Consider the following 17,211-nt stretch of genomic DNA (forward strand, 5'->3'; position numbering starts at 1 on the left):
CAAAGGCATGAATTTCAACTATTACCACTCTGAGTACTTAACTAAACTGAGAGCCAACCTGAGTAATTCATAATTATAATTAGGAACCTCACTTCAGAAAAATGCATGACAGTAAGTACTTTTATGTAGACCATTTGAGCTGACAGTTACTTATGCATAGCCTCAAGGAGGGTGTGCTGTATCTGTAGAGTCTCAGAAACCCAAGCTACCCTTCAGTTTGTCCCCCTCTGACAGACTGCAAGAAGAGCTTTTCATATCAGCAGTTGACATAGAATAACAGGATTGTTAGGATTGGGAATCTCTGGAAATCATCTAGTCCAACCCCCTGGCCAGGCAAGGTTACCTAGAGCAGGTGACAGAGGAACAGGTGGGGTTTGAATGTCTCCAGAGAAAGAGACCATGACCTTCCAGGGCAGCCTGAACCAGTGCTCTGCCACCCTCAGTGTCAAGTTCCTCATCTGCTCCAATGATGGCCATTTCTCCTTGTCCTGTCCCTGTCCCCATCCTCTTGGCCCCATCATAGACAATCCAATAGTAGAATTTTAAATGTTATATTCCAGCCTCTGCCTTAGAAAGAGCTCAACCATGGCTGCTTAATACCTCCATCAGTGACACACACAGTGGAACTGAGAGCACCCTCAGCACGTTTGCAGATGACACCAAACTCAGCAGGTGCCTTGAGCGACCTGGTCTTGTGCAAGGTGTCCCTCCTCATGGCAGGGGTTCAGACTAAGGTGATTTTCACAGGTCCCTTCCAACCCAAAACATTCTAGTGGTTCTACATTCTACTGATCTTTTCAAATTAGCAACTGGATAAACTCATATAGAAATGGGGAACATATGGCCAAAGGGAGGTTATATAGCACAGCTTCATAGGGATTAATTTTGGAACTTAATTTAATTCAAGATTTCAGTAACAAATTGCTGTATGAAATATTTCTGTCAGTGACAACAACAAAGAACATCCATGTGTGATAATTGCCTTAATATAAGTAGCTACCAGCAGGGGGGAAAATAGAAAATAAAAGTATGTTACCCACAAGAAAGGACAAGTTGACTCTGAAGCTCTAGAAAACTAAATTACAGGATGAAACTCAAAGATTGCAAAGTCACTCAAAGACAAAACTGGAGTTCCAAGTTTGCAAACTCGGAGTTTGCAAACTCAAAGGCAAAGCTGGAGTTTCAAGGAAAAGCTTTGCTAAGCATTTGCAAGCCCTTAAGCTGAGAAAGGGTTAGCCATAGGATGACTCAGATCCATCCTCACAATGAAGCTATGGAAGTGACAGATGAAATCCAGAATATTCCAGGAAGATACTGACAGCACAGACAGAGATGCACAGACCTACATGTGCTTGAGGAAAATTATTAAAACCTGAAAGGATACAGAGAAAGAGCCACTAGAACTGTCATGGTATAGAACACTTTCTAAGAGTGAACACTAAATTGACATATTTTGTTTTCCCTAAAGGACAGGGGAGGAAGGACAATTATGGCTTCTTTCCATAAAAGGGTATAATGACTGCAAGAGACACCAAGCAGATGAACTAAGTGAAAAGAACAATGCTGCAACATCTTGTCACAAGCTGCCCAAGATTAAATTCAAGATATCAACTGGGTATGATATCAAATAACCTTGGAAATCCTTGTGAGCCTTGGGAGATACATGAAAGCATCTTTTTCCAGGGCATTTCAGGAATCAAGTTGCAGTGGCCATTTCTGGATTAGTCAAACTCTCACTTCTCATGTATGCTAATGTTTGCAAACTTAAAAGCACAACAACAACCAAACTAGGGGTACCAGAACAGATTCTGACCACAACAGATCCTACCTAAAGAGACAGGCACACTCAGCTTTCTTAACAGAAACATTACTTTTGGTAATACTAAATCAGGGGAAAGATATTTGATTTAGTATTTTTTGTTCTCAAAACTGGTCTGCTTGGGTCAAAGAGCTATGAAATACAACTCTTAACGCTTTAGTGATTCAGTCTTGCAAGGACCACTAGAATATTATCGCTTTAAACTACCAATTCCACCAACTCTGCAACTCCATAAGCTTCAAAATGCTTTAAATGGTTGGTTTTAAATGCCAACACATTCAACCTACTTTGGCTGTTACAAACCATCTTGAGCACTGCTTTAAAGCAACATCTTTCAAGTGCCACTCATTTTACTGAAGGTCTGGAGTCTTTTGTTGTGGCTACACACACTGGTAACTTACTAAGCAATTATGTCAACAGATTCAAGCAGAGAAGAGTAGAGGTTCAGTTGGATTTTTTTTTTATTCTCCCAGAAAACTGGTTACCTAACTATAGATCAGGATAGAATTTGGACTTTGTAATTTATCTAACACAAATCACAGCCAGCAAAACATCCACACCTTCCCTCCTTAAGCAGTCCTTCAGACTATGCCAAAAATAATGGTGTATTTTGGTGGGGAGGAGAATGGTTGTGTACAGCCTTTCTTCCACACACAAAATCTGACATTTCCAGCAGCTTTGTGTTCCTGAAGGGCAATGAGCACTTTATCCAACTCAGTCTTCTATGGTCCAGCAGCACATGAACTGTAAGAGGACAGAGTGGGAAACAAACTGTTTCCACTGTGCTGCAAGAAGTGATCGATTCCAAGGACAGGATGAACAACAAACACAGGAGAGGGAAATCCACAACCAGTGACCAGACAGCCTGACAAAAATTCCCTTAGAACACAGCAAGGAAGAAACCCGAAAATAGAATTTTAAATAATACCTCTTTCAATTTCTCTCAGGCAAGCCTAAGGCACGTGTGAACTGATCACAAATCCACAGGCCTTTTTCTATGAACAGGACTAGAGTTTAATTATGACTTAAAGTGAACTGAGCTAGTATTTACAAATTTCACCTCTGAGACACAGGTATTTAGAAGTCAGATGGTGCTGCTGCTGACAAGAGACATTTGCTTAGCTCTTGCACCCCCCCACCCAACAAAGACAAGCCTCTTATCTAGTTCAATTATAGCCATTTCTCCTATGAATTAGAATTGCCCATATATAAGAAAACAATTATCACACCCTTTAACCTGCAGAGTTATTTTTTGTGATAACTTAATTCTTCTTTAAGTCTGAAATACTATGCTGAATACGTACCTTTTAGAGTCAATATTAAAAGGCCAGTTTTAAATTAAAAGCATTTGTGGATGCATTAGAACTGTAATATTATGGGGGCAGAGTAGCATCTTAGCCCTTGAGAGGAGAGAACAAATGGTATAAAGATGTGCAGCAGCCTTATCTACCCACTGCTAGGAGTTGCCATGTCACTTCACTACTTACATAAATTCAGCAATGAACTACCAAAGATACGTGCTTGGACATTTACAGCTTCTAAGAGTTAATTGAAAATAAAATTCAGCAGTGTTTCAAGTCAATCACATGACTGATACAGCAGAGAAGTGCAACAATAGAATAACCATGCAACTGTTACCAAACAACGCTGATATTGTCGAGTTTTGGAGGGAGGGAAGAGGGTGGGGAAGAAGGAGGGGATTTCTATTTCCTCAAAGGACAAAGGCTATTACTCCATTTTTTGTTATTGCCACGAGAAACAGAACTGTTAATATTAACTTATATTTTATTGAAGCAACACTAAAAGGTTGCCCAGCTGCAGAAAACAAACCTCTTGGGTGAAGAACATAATTACCTAAAATATCCACAGTTTTGAGACATACATACAACACAATGTAACAGTGCAATCCCTCTGTTTAAAAAAATAGTATTTAAACCACTTGGAAGAGTTACATTCAGCCATATTTATACATGCTAAAAAACTTTTTTTCCCCTCTCAAGTATAAAAACTCAATTGTATTATAAAAGCAATTTTCTTGTAATTAACAAAGGCACAAAATGACTGAAGCATCCATGATTCTTGTCTTACAAGAAGGCTTGGAAGTAAAGGAATTACACACCTGTATGTGGGGCCACGAGGCTTCAAGTGTTGGTTCATCTTCTTCTGGATCAAAATCTGGGTTATCACTAGGTGGAAGTGTTCTGAAAATATTAGAACTAATCTGCAAGCAAAAAAAATTACTTGTATCACTGTTTATGCTTTCACAGGTCACACTCATTAAGGTACTGCACTTATCCTGAAATAAAATTAAACAAACACATCTTAAAAAAGTAACATAAGAAATCACTATCTCATTTTTTCCAAACTGCAAAATACAAGCAGCCAGAAGTCTGTATGATGTCAGTAAGATATCAGTAAATAAGAAAGTAACTTTTGTCTCAACTGCTTGACAAGCTTGAATCTAAACATGGTCACATTCCAAAATTTTCCCTGAAACTATGGAAGTTTAAGAAAAAATCAGCTTCCCTATCAGAACAATTTTTAACTACATGACACCAAGAGCTGTTTTTATATAAGACCACAAATAAAACATAACTAATCAATTATGACTTAAGGAGAGTTCTGTCCACGTAAGAAAGAGCATGTCTGTCATGTAAGGCAAACAATCCCAAAAATGGATCTATTTCTACAGTTCTTTACGTAGATTTCAAGATATTTCTGTTTATATTTTTCACCTTTGAATATTTCAAGATGTTTCAAGGTTTGGAAAGTTAGAAACACCTAACTATTCTAGCTTTTCCATTTCACATAGTAGCTATTTTTCTTAAAGTTACTCTAGGTTACTTTTAGTATGACACAGTCACATCAAATCAATTTCAAAAGGACAAGTTTAAAAATGTTTCTTCAAGGATTTTTGAAGTATGCTGAAGTATGGATAGAAGACCATTCAAATGTCAAAGGGAAAATGTCATCTCTTGCATCAGATAGCACATACTCGATTTAAATCTCTAACACAAACAAAAGAATATGCAATTCATTTAATTTCTGCATTTTCTACCATTCCTTCAGGAACAAGTTTAACCCAACTTTTCCAATCACCTTTTTAACTCTTTTCGACTTTTTAATCAAATCTGTTTTAAGTAGCTGCTTATCACCCAAGCCTACTAAGCACAAAAGAAGCTGTTTGACAGGTTGCAGAAAATCCTCCTGCACATATTCCAAGGAGTCTCCACGGTGTTTGAAGAATCTAGCAAAAGGACTTCAGAAAGATCCTGAAGTCACCCAGCTGGCTCTGCACTAAAGAATCAGCTGCTTCATTAAACAAGATACACAGTTATTGCATAAACTGACTTTTCATTTCCTCCTATGCCCTTTGTTCTGTGTCGTGCCACTGTCTCCTGTTGGGACATGGCAAAGCCACAGCACCAGGTTGGAAGGGCAGTGAAGTTCTGTGGGGATGGGCTCAGCTGTCTCCAAGCTTAATGCACAGGAAAAACAATGAAAAAACAAAACAAAAACCCAAACCAAATAAAACCACCCAAACAAACAACCCCATAAAAAGCAGTACAGGTGTCCTTTAATGTTATAAACACAAGGGACTTGGGATTCCAAAGCTCAAGAACAAAAGACTAGGGGGGAGAGGAGGTAGAAATAGGAGTCAGAGAACATTCATTTTAATCAAGGTCAAAAACCAGCATTACAATCCTGGTTCTCTTATCTGCTTTGTTCACTCTTACCAGGTATTCAATAAAACCCTCCAGCATATGAATCAGTCTCCTACAGAGAATGTTCTACCACTGCTTTCAAGTGTTCTGGTAACATCTCCTGAGAACACTTCTTTTTCTTTCTAGATGCATCTTGCTGAACTGAGCTGGTCAGCCTTCAGCACGGAACCTCAGAGTAGTGAGTAAGTTTCATGTCCAAAACAAACCTCCTAAATACACTTCTGTAGCAGAAACAATTAGCAAGCCTCTCAGCCAGGCCTTTACTGGAAATTGGAAAACCAATTGTATGATTTTCGGAGTATTCAATACTTCCACTAGCATTATTAATCTCTCAAGAATATATGAAACTTCAAATAAACCTTGCACCCTTTTTACATATTAGCCTGTCTTCCAAAAAAAAAACCAGTTAATTTACCTTATTATGTTTGCAATACTTTTGTAAATCCTCCTCTATAACATCTCATATTATTTAAAGCATTCTTTTTCTTTCCTAAGTTATGTCTTATCCCAAAACTGTGATTTCAGAAATATAAATCATAAAAGGTTAGAACAATTTCCAGATAAATCCAGCATCATCTTTCTAAATTAAACCCCCAAGTTTTCAAAAAATGGCATCAGAAAATGTGCCAGTTAGTGTACTGAGATACAGCAATTATATTAAAACAAAAAAGAAGAAAAGCCTCTTATTGTCTGTACATTTGATCTAAACATTTGAAAGATACTCGGTTCAATTCCAATTTCTGAATGGTTTTTTCAGTACAGATTGAGGATAGCTGATTTCTTTTAAATCCTGAATTCACAACTCATACAGCCTGTTAGGACAATATATATATGTGAAGATTTTATTAGATTTTTATATGCTACTGGGGAACAAGGCAAGGTTGATAGGCACAAGGAAATGAAGAGTTACGTGTACTGAAGAGACACTTCTGTCATGTTCCCAAAACTGATACAAGGTAGAACTTTCTAATTACCCAGGAAGTTTTAAAAATTAAAACATTCACAATGCCAAAGCCTAATTTCCTTTTAGCCTCAGAATGCTTTTCACTGAGAATTTCCAAACAGAGAAGACACTTGATTTGGATGACCCAGAACAGAGGTGCACTGACTGCTGTGCTACACCTTCAAAACTATTTGTAAGCAAAATTCTCCCTCAGCTGAAGGAAAATCTGCTTGCCTAGGGCACCAAGAAGATAATCTACAGTGTGTCGTGCACATCTGTTTAAACAAAGACTTTTTGAATGATGTTGTTCCATTGTCAGTGGCTTGAAATGACACTGGTACCATTTCAAGCTCCCTGCCTCAGGATCCAAGCAGAGCAGAGACAACCACAGGAGCCTGTGGGATACCTGGCTCAGCAGGGAAGCAAAGGATGCCAGACACCTCCTCACCTGCACAGACCGTGCCCATGCCCCAGCCAGAAAAAACATTTTATTTCCCTTCCTGCTATCTTTAAGGCATTGTTGACTTCTCCTCCTCACAGCCCAGGTGACTCCAAGAAACCTGTTTGAAACCTGAGGCTGTTTCCTCTGTGAGCTCGAGAGAAGTTGTCCCAGGCCTAGGGAATGACAAGGGGCTTTGGAAAGAAATTGTTTCTGCTTCTACCACTGCTGCCACTCTGGCTTTTTTCAGGGAATTTTTTAGTCTGCCTGTCCTTTACTACGAGCCAGATTATAGCTGGATTTCATTAAGACCATTTCTATTTTTTCATCCCAAAAACACACTTCAAACTTTGCAGTAAAACTCAAATTTTTTTCTTTTTCTTCTAGCACAGGAACATTGAACAGCCTAAAAATTTAAAACCCAAACAAAACAGAAGTGAAACAGTAACTCTTCAATCTCAGACAAGTTTTGCTACCAAGAGGCCTCGAGCCTGACACAGGTGTTATGTGGAGGGAGAGACAGACCCATACAGATTTTTTTCTGAAAGCTGGTACTTCGTCCTAATTTACAGCAAAGGTCTTTTCTACTGCCAGTTGCCAGGGAGATCAGAAATACCATTCAAGCTTGGAGGGATCTTTTGTCTCAAGCTCTCAAAAAGCTCTCACTGAGCTTCTTCAGTTTCTGTAATTTTAGGGGAGTAAAGGAGATGGAAATTTGTTATGGAAGGAAAAACAAGCATCCACAGAATCCAATCATTTGCACAACAAAAAAAACCTCAAAAGAACAGCTCAACACCACCTTATCTCCAAAAAAGAAAACAACTCCAATATAAAAGAAAACCTCCCTTCAACAAGTACTATGGGTTAGTTAGGATATTCTTTCTTCTAACAAGGGGCTGCAGAGGGCACACAGAATAAGAAAATACTGCAAGGATTCAGGCTTGCTGCCATCAGCAGCAAGAAAAAAAAAAAGCCTAAAAAGAGATGAACATACTTTGTCCCTTATTTTCTTATGTAAAAAACATTTAGGACAGAAAACCAGGTCCTTTAAAAAACGAAACTATGCAAAACCCCCCAGTGTCCTAGATTTTTTTGTAACACTTAATAAGCATCTGATGAAACAGCCAAAACGATTAGAAGGGTTTCAATAATCCTAGCCCTTCAGTATAATAGCAAAACTTCCACACTTATTTACATTAAAGATCTGATCTTCCCTATCAGCTGCCCAGAAAAAAACCCCAACCAAACAACAAACAAAATGAACCTAAAAAAGCCCTAAACTTGTACTGTATAGAGAACTACACAAGTTTCAGGTTGTATATTTGAACTGTTCTGCTTATGTTCCTGAGAGCTCTTTTAAAGTCAGTATTTTATCTATGTAAACTTCACCAAAGTTTAGAGAACCATTGATGTAAATGCATGGGCACTAAAGCCATTGTTTTTACATTTCACACTTCTAGGAAAAAAAAATTCAGATTATTCTCATGTGTATTTCAATTGCATTCCCTGTACATGGGGTACAGGCAGATCAAAAACATTACTTAAGTAGCATTTGAAAATGTACATAAATACCTGGGAAAGTCAGCAGATAACCACAAATATTTTGTTCATTATTCAACAAGCCATTAGCAGCAATTGCATGGGATAAGTCATCCTATGGTTTATAACTTCAGCAAACCACTTAGGCTACTCTAGTACAGCTCTAAAAGCCAAAATAATAACAAACAGCCATGAAAAGTGTTTACAAAGTAGAGTTGCTTTCTTATACTGATAAACCTTTCTGCTGTCACCAGCACCTGCAGCAATCACTACCAGAAAACTTTAGCCTGTCTCCACTGCCACTAAAAAATAAAGATAGGCAGCACCGAAATATTGCCATTTTCTGAAAGAGAACAACTTTAAAGCTTACCCAGACTGCAAGTAGCTGCAGTGTACCAGTTCTCTCACTTTAATTAACCTGAATGCATCATGTTTCAGCTAATAATTAAAACCTGAAAGTTGTTTGCTTTTACAAGCCTTTCTGAGCCAAGTTATCATTAACAAATTATATTATATTGTGTAAGCAGAATAACCAACCACAATTCTTAGTCAAATACCATTAGAGTCATAAACTGATTAAGATATTTTATTAAAATACAAACTATAATAAGAGCACTCTACTTACCATTTTCACTATGTCAGCATAAGCTGATTCAACAATCACTCCACGATTTGTTGAAACATATTCAACCAGTTCATTCAGTGTTGCTCTCTTGATTTCTTTGCTTTTCAGGTCTGAAACAGAGTCCATGAAGTCAAAGAGCACACAACACTGTTGCAACTTCTGACAAAAAAGATCTTGCTGTTCATTGAAGGTGGCATCTATAAAAGAAAATAAAACCCCAAACACTTAAATCTGTAGAAGCAAACACAGGATTTTTCTATCTATTTTGTTGACAAGAATTTGCATAGCTATGACTTGTTTTTTTAATGGGGAAAAATTGTCCTTTGTAGTCAGAAAACTAACAGCAAATTATTAAGCAATTTTGCCAAAACTGAAAATATCTGTATGTCAGAATGAAACATCTACCATCTCCAACTTTTGGTACATGAAAGAAATAACAGACAAAGACATAGCAGTAAATTTGTCTACCAGCAATGAGTTACTGAAATAACTTTATTTTAAATACATAAACATTAACAAGTCTCAGCTCTCCACAACCAGAAGTCATATCCAGAAGCAGTACATCAAACTAACCTTTCATTCATCCGATTTGTCTCATTCTGTTCTCTAATCCCTCATTATGTAACCTGCTTAAAAGCTGTAAAATCTGCTTTGAAGGAACCTTGTCTTTTTACCCCAATGCAAAATGCTTCACATACTTTCGACATCATGTGATCTATGTTTCTCTGAAGAAAAAAATCCAGTATTTCAAAAGGATTAATCCTGAATTTTAATGCCTTGGTCTAAATAATTTACGACAATCTTGGTCATATAAGGGTTTTCCAGATTTTCTGGCCTATTAAGACAACATGTTTGGCTGTGACTTAGCATTTTCATTTTGGCATTCAGTACCTCTGTAATCTGATAAGCAGAATTCCTCCATTAGCATTTCACATCTACTCTAAAAGAGACGGATTATCAAGCACAACACTTCAAAAATTTAATACATCCTTAATATGTTGTAACTGTTTGAAAGCTGCATGATCATAACAATCATGGTTTTAACTGAAAATTTGGTTTAATGTATCTTGTTTTCTTGTTTTCAACTGTTTATAGGGGTTCAAAGACACTGGACCAATACAGTGTCACCTCATCTATCAGCCAGTTGGCATTTCACTCACTTGGGTGAAAAAATAGTACTCCAATTTTATCTCCAAATAGAGAATGCTCTCCCGTGAAGGATTTTCAAGACTGCTTACAGCCTGACTACATCCCTTAGCACCATTCATTCGCTGCACTATTGCTATAAGCACTGCTGTTTCATCACAAAAAAAATTATCAAGACAAGAAAATGCAATTGAGTATTGAAAATCTTAATTCTCACTTTAAAACCTGATCAAATCACAAAAAATCTCATGCTTCTCTTTAATGTTTTAGAATTATTCTAATTCAACAATCATCATTAGCCTGTTATACCTTTAACAGTTCACTCTGATAATGCCTGTTTCTCAAGTTTCCTACCAAAGCACCTTTCATTTGGAGGCTGGAACAACAACAGTCGACAGCAGGTTTAATATTCAGTAGGTATCTGATAGAATTGCTTCGTTTCCCTAAGCAAGAAGTAATTGCTGAAATGGACTGACACGCCTCCGGCGTAACCCACGCTGCTCACTGTGCCCTGGAAACTCAGCACCAGAATCCTGGATTGTGCTCCCTTTCCCAGCTGTGATCCCATCAGCAGAGCATAACAACTTCAGGGAGCTTTGGAACGAGCCACCAATTACTACTCCCTCAGATTTGAACCACTTTTCTTTTGAAGAAAAAAACCTTGCAAGATGCTTATTTCACTCAGGTAACTACAAAGACACAAATTGTTACGCTCTGCAAAATAATGAACATCAGCTGTAAAAACATTTGTAAGTTACATAACATTTCAGCTCAGATCTTCTAATATTCTACAGCGGATTGCATGAGTAAGTATTGTATCATAGCAACAAAGCAGTAACAGTGACATGCTGAGGATAAAATCCAAAAAAGCCTAATTTAAGGAACCGACATAGAGAGGGCAGCTTTTTTGGTTGCTAGCCCCAAGCTGACAGCCAGACTAACACAGGAACCAAGCCTACTCTTATTTTTCCTCACTACAAACTCAACTACAGTCTGACTTACAAAGGTCCACAAGTGAGGTACAGCTAATACAATACAGGTAGCTGATGATAAAAAAAAATCAAAAAATTAAAAATGAAGTATCACTAAGCAAAATTTACTTAGAAGTTTCAAAAACCAGCAGTACCTGAATACTTCTAACCACGGTTCAAAGAGACTAAAGACCTCAGGTTAAAAGCCAGTAACTGGAATTCATACAAAATAATTAAATCACTTATTACCTTCCCTAGGACACCAAATAAATTTCTGCGTTGGTCACTTCTGGTTAGACACCAGAGTAGAGGAGTCTCTCTCCCCTGCCATGCATGAGCAGTCTATTTCATTAGCAACCTGATCTCTCTCAATTAAAAACCCACCCATTAACCTATTTTGTTACTATTAAAACATTTAAAGTAAAACAAAAGGAAGTACCTTCCTAAGCATACATCCTTTTTTTGGACTTGCAAGGGAAACACAATTATTTTATCAACTTACCATCTCTAGTCATCTGCAAGAGATGAAAATTATGTGCAGCTATGGCAAAAATAAGGTAAGAAGAAAGCCAGTTCTGTTCTATCAGCACGATTTGCTTTCAAGTGCTCAATCCCTGCTTGACACATTGCACATTTGTCCCATGAATGTTATGAAAGGTACCATGGGAACCACCAAGTGATTGAGGAAAAGTTGTTTGTCACATAGGGCTCTTAACTTTTCAAAGCCTTGCCTTTATCCCAGCACGGTGAAAGCTAGACAACTTTATGCCACAATAAAATCATATCATAATAGATTATTCTAGTTCTAGGAATAAAATAAACTGTGCCACCATAACCGCATAAATACTGGAGCTTTTAGCTTTAGTAGTTGAACAACCCACGGCATGGTTTTTAAACCAGCTTCAATCTAATATTCTACAAAGATTTCAATCGTACATGTGGAGTTCAAGATAACTGTTATTCTTCAAATACCCTAAATACCATAAAGACCACAGAAGATAAATTGGGTTCAAAGTAGACAGTGGATGCCTCAATGAAACAACCCTGAATCAAGCATAATAATGGGAAATCCTGAAGACAAAAACTTAACATCCAGCACCAAAAGAATTATTGCAAATTATGACCCACTTTAATCATGACTTGCCTCTGGTCATTTCCATGAAAGATAGTAGACAGCTTGTACCTGATTAAAATACTTAATTTGATTGCTGCACTTCATAATACTTAAGTTATCCACAGACTATTTCTACTGTTTACAAACTCCCCCTCATTACAGACAGTAGGCACAATAATAAAGGACAAAAAGTAGCAAGCAATTTGACTTGAAAGTTCTTCCTGAGCAGAAATTTTAAAATGTGGAAACTACATGACTGTACAGATTTGTCTCTAAATCAAATGCTTGCAGATTTATAAGGTCATCAATGCAAACCTAAGCATGGAATATTGAGTTAAGAGACTAATCTTTCTAGAGAAGGCCCAAGCAAAACATGGGAAGAAAAAAAATTCACAAGAGCTACTTCACTGGTACATAACTGGAGAAAAAAACAAACTACAATGATGTCTTCCTACAATATATTTACCTCTTTCATTTACAGGCCTTCCTCCTGGAAGGAAAAGAAAGACAATTTTCCTTTCTCAACACAATTGTTTACCCAAGACCTCCAGTACAAAGCCAGAGAACCTAACATAATCCTTAATTCCTCAGCAGAAACCAGACCCTAAATCCACAAAAACTCTCACAACTACACAACAGCAAGAATAAAATTCATAGTTTCCTTGCCAATACAAAATAAAAGCCCTCATATATTTGCAAACATTTTCCTTTTTTTTTTTTTTTAAGTCTCACTAATTAAATATTTCTACTTTTTCCTGAAAGAGCTATCCCAAGAAGATGCAGAAGCCAGAGAAACAACCAAGAAGCTTCTGACAGCCTCTTAAAGCAGTTCATACCCAGCCCTTTCAAGCACCTAGAGGACAATGATATTACAGAAAAAACACCCATCTCCTTAGAACCTGGTGACAATTCTACACTTCTACATAATTCCCTGACAAATTGAATACATGAAAAATGATCATATCATAATTATGCAGCATTCCACAGTGCAAAGTTTTGGATTTAGTCTCTCCTGCCTGGTTACACCTACTGTGCTGTATTCAGCTGCACTTGGTGGAAGAATCTGCTGGAGCAGGACAAAGCCTTAACACTGACATGGAGAGAGGAGCATGTGGACTGCGACATCAAATCTCTGGGTTTGGGGCTTTTAATTTAATTTTAAAATTAGGGCTTTTCATTTAATTTTGTACAGCCTTGCTCCTTTCAGAGACACCATTAGTTTGAAAAGGAGGTAGTGTGCTAAACTCTGCCCCACTTACACCAAGCATGGGGAGCCCCATTTGACCTAAATTTATTATTTGGTTTTGTCCCAGAGAGCTCTTGTGTACATGATCACTGTGACCTCTCCTAGCCTCTGAGTGTTGGTGCTGATGTTATAGGCATGGCAAAATATTGTTAGATTTGGTTTTGCATCAAGTGCAGTTTTGGTGCAGTTGATTTTACAACAGGGCACGGAGTGTTTCCAGGTTCTCAGAGGTCTCCATCTGCAGCCTGACAGGCAGCAAAGGCATTGCTGACAGAGATTGAGAGAGGTCTCTCTCCCTTTCCCACTTACTCCTCCCTTCCCCTTCTCTGTTCCACTCACATCCATCCATCAGCACTGGCTCTGGAACTTCTCAGGCTCTTCCTAAGCTGCTTTAACTCAATAACATGGTCCTATTAGTGAGGTTAAATGGCTTCTGGAGGGGCCTGATGTGCATCAGCTCTGGCATAGGATTGGAGACAGGAGCAGAAGCTCCTGTGAGCTGCTAAATTCGTTCACCATGTCCTCTGGAACCGTATCACCCAAGTACTGAGGCATGAGATAATGTGCAGGTAAGATTTTTCACTTAAGTCAGAGACTTGAGAATAACACATTTTGGATTTTGTGTTTCTTGTGGGGTTTCGTTATTTTGGGGATTTTGTTTTGCTTTAAATCACTTTAAGCTTCTTTTTAAAGAAAAAATGCAGCCCCAGTATACTTGGCTGGTAGTATATAACATTCCCCAGTAACTCCATACAGCCATAGGAGAAGGTCCCACAATTCCAGCTTTTGGCAGCTCAACAGCCCCACTGAAAGTGATAGGGCTACTCAGATGAGCTCTGTGCAGCACTGTAGGCATCCAAGGTACTTTTCATTAATATTTTCAGGTTTTCCACATTAAAAAATCTTCACCACCCTAAAGAATAAGCAGTATTTTTTAGTAGACCAGGGTTGTAGGTTTTCCCTCTGCCTCCTACAATCAAGAGTTCAAAGAATGTGTTTTCAAATTACCTGTTACCCCAAAATCTACAGCTGTTGCTAAGACTCCAGAAGGGGCTGAGTGAATTTTTCTCCATGTTGTCAGTAAACAGAACTCTGACTTTCCAGGACAGATAGAGTCAGAACAACTTGATGTATCCTAAAAGTTAATCAGCTCCTTATTGAATAGTAAGTTTGTTCACTAGAAAGAGATTTGGAAGACAATGAAATAAGAATGCATTTTCAAACATTACTGAAAATAAATTTATACTACCTGTAGGAGATACACAAAAACCAAAACAAAACAACCACAAAAAAGACTTGACACAGAACTGCCAAGTTGGTAAATCCTGTCTAGGACTCAGGTGCTCCTACTAATATTTAACCTCTTCATTTCAGAAATCGGGACTGCAAAGGGGCAATCAAGACAAGCTGAGCTTCTCCTGTATTTCCATTTTTAAGTAAACTATCCTGTAGGTGGTCATCAAGCAAGATCTGCACACTGTGGCACCCTCCACGTGGTACATCTCCAGTCTCTTTTGAAATAGTAAGAAAATCAGAAATTTTGCTCATTGGAATATTCTGAATTTAAGATTAATTCTGTGATACATGACAGGGAAGGGGGAAAAAAAGGAAATCATGTATTAGAAGTAAAACTAGATGCGAATAACAATCAACAATTCCATTTATTCACATACAGCACTGTGATTTAGAGAGTTAGTTACAAGTGTAGGCTACAGGTAATTTTTAAGTCATTTAGTAAGAAGTACTCCTGGAAAGCTGCCTCCCACCCAGTAAGATAGTGATTGTTCAGAGCCTCAGCTGCTGCTCCATGTGGCCAGCAGTTGACCTCAACAAATCAGTCCAGAAAATCTGAAAAGCCTATGCTGATCTAACAACATCTGTCACAAATTCTGTGACACGGCTTCTTGCAATGATAATGAATTGCAAGTGTCTTATCTAGAGTCCTAATGGTTTTTACCATCTTCCAGGCTTTCTTATAACCTCACACAGTTAAGAGTCTCCAGCTACTACCATGTTAAATCCCTTGATTTTAATTAAGATTTGAGTCAACCAAGACACTTTAGAGATTAAGAAAGTACTGAAATGCTTTTGTATTAATAGCCCTATTTCTTACTGTTTAGTTACAGAAGACAACAAGCAGTTAAGATGCAAAAAGTAATACACATTATCCTTTTGGTCCTTAAAGTTAGACTCTAGTAATTGTAGCCACAATTCACCTTATTTCTACCACACTTTCTAAAAATTGAAGAATTAAAGCACCATTGGGTCTTTAAACAAATAAAAACTCACCAAGCATACTAATCACTGGAACAGGAACAAAAAACACCCTAAAGTCACCCTTTACAAAATGTACAAGTTTAACAATACAAAGGTTACCTCAAGAGCACACTAGCAGTTCAGAATCAAGCTGAAATTCACTTCCATGCAACAACAAGGAAAAGCAAGGAAAAAAAAAAATTGTCCAACAGACTGACACAGTTGAATCAGTGCTGCTTTTGAAAGTACTGAGTTTTAAGGAATTTGCACATGGCTAACCATATGAAGTTTTGTTCAGAGTGAAACTGTATTTATTAGAAAAGTTAAAGAAGTTTCACTTCTTACACAGCTGAAATGTTATATTTTCAAAACACAATTACTCCCTCACTGCTCTTGTACTTGAAACAAGCTTGATCCCACCCATAAGCCAACTATAATGCTCTCCAATGCATTAGTTTATGGTTTTGACACACTCTGCTACTGTATTTGCTGTCATATTTAAAATCCATAAAGCAGTTTTAGTGACTGATCATATGGCAGGGTAAGCCTTTTTTGAATATATCCAGAGCCTCTAAAAAATTAATTTAAAACAGGAACCTGCCTCTTTAAGGAAGAGACCTCTAAATTTCAGGGTGATAAATCCTATTATGGAATTCATCTGCATAGCCAGGTCACTCATGCAAGAAAAGAGAGCAATTGATTTTTTGAATGGGAAATTCTTTCTCAAAAGATATGAATATGGGATATATAGCACTTTAACTCAAAATTACAGAAATTAATACACAGGCCCAAGAATTGAAACTACTTTCCCAAACAGAAAAGACAGCTCCTAAATAGCTTTCTAAATACTGAAATGCAACAGAGGTTTTTGTTATGGTAAAACAGAGATGCTTTCAAGAAGTACTCCTAACAAGAGGGCAAAAAAAGGTAAAGCCCTGTGTATGTAAACAGGTAATTTCTTTAAAAAATCTAAGTCAGGTTACTGAATGAGCCACAAGGTGAAAGTACTCAGAGAAGCTGCACAAGCAACTTGTCACTCCAGGTAATTCACTCTTGTGCCAAGGAAGTTAACCACCAACAAAACCCAAGGGACTACAGAAATGGAAGGACGGTACAGACCAAGCTTCTGAGAGTGTCAAATCACAAAGATCAGAAGGGACAATTGGTATGATGCTCCATGTTCCCAAAATATGACGTTATTTACACTTTTACACTTCAAATTCACATTTGCATTTGAATATGCAATAAAGCCCTTGAGGGTATGACAAGGTGGACTCAAGGAAGCATTTCACATGTACCCTGCTAAGAATTAAAATAATAATCTGAGCAACTCTGCTCCTTATTTTACCCCTCAACACCCGTAGTGCTCTGCACAGATTTTACCAGGG

General features: G+C 37.7%; 1 protein-coding gene across 2 annotated transcripts in view; it reads right to left on the reverse strand.

Moving 5' to 3' along the window:
* Positions 1-17,211, reverse strand: part of PPP2R5A (protein phosphatase 2 regulatory subunit B'alpha) — a 42,195-nt gene that overhangs the window by 15,375 nt on the left and 9,609 nt on the right. For both annotated transcript variants that reach the window (XM_077781890.1, XM_077781891.1), the window contains 2 exons: positions 9,091-9,287; positions 3,939-4,040 (listed from right to left, as the gene is read on the reverse strand). In XM_077781890.1, the coding sequence (XP_077638016.1) occupies positions 3,939-4,040; positions 9,091-9,287 (299 nt within the window). The remainder of the gene's footprint in view (positions 1-3,938; positions 4,041-9,090; positions 9,288-17,211) is intronic.

Source organism: Lonchura striata, chromosome 3 (assembly GCF_046129695.1).
Source record: "Lonchura striata isolate bLonStr1 chromosome 3, bLonStr1.mat, whole genome shotgun sequence".
NCBI lineage: Eukaryota > Metazoa > Chordata > Aves > Passeriformes > Estrildidae > Lonchura > Lonchura striata.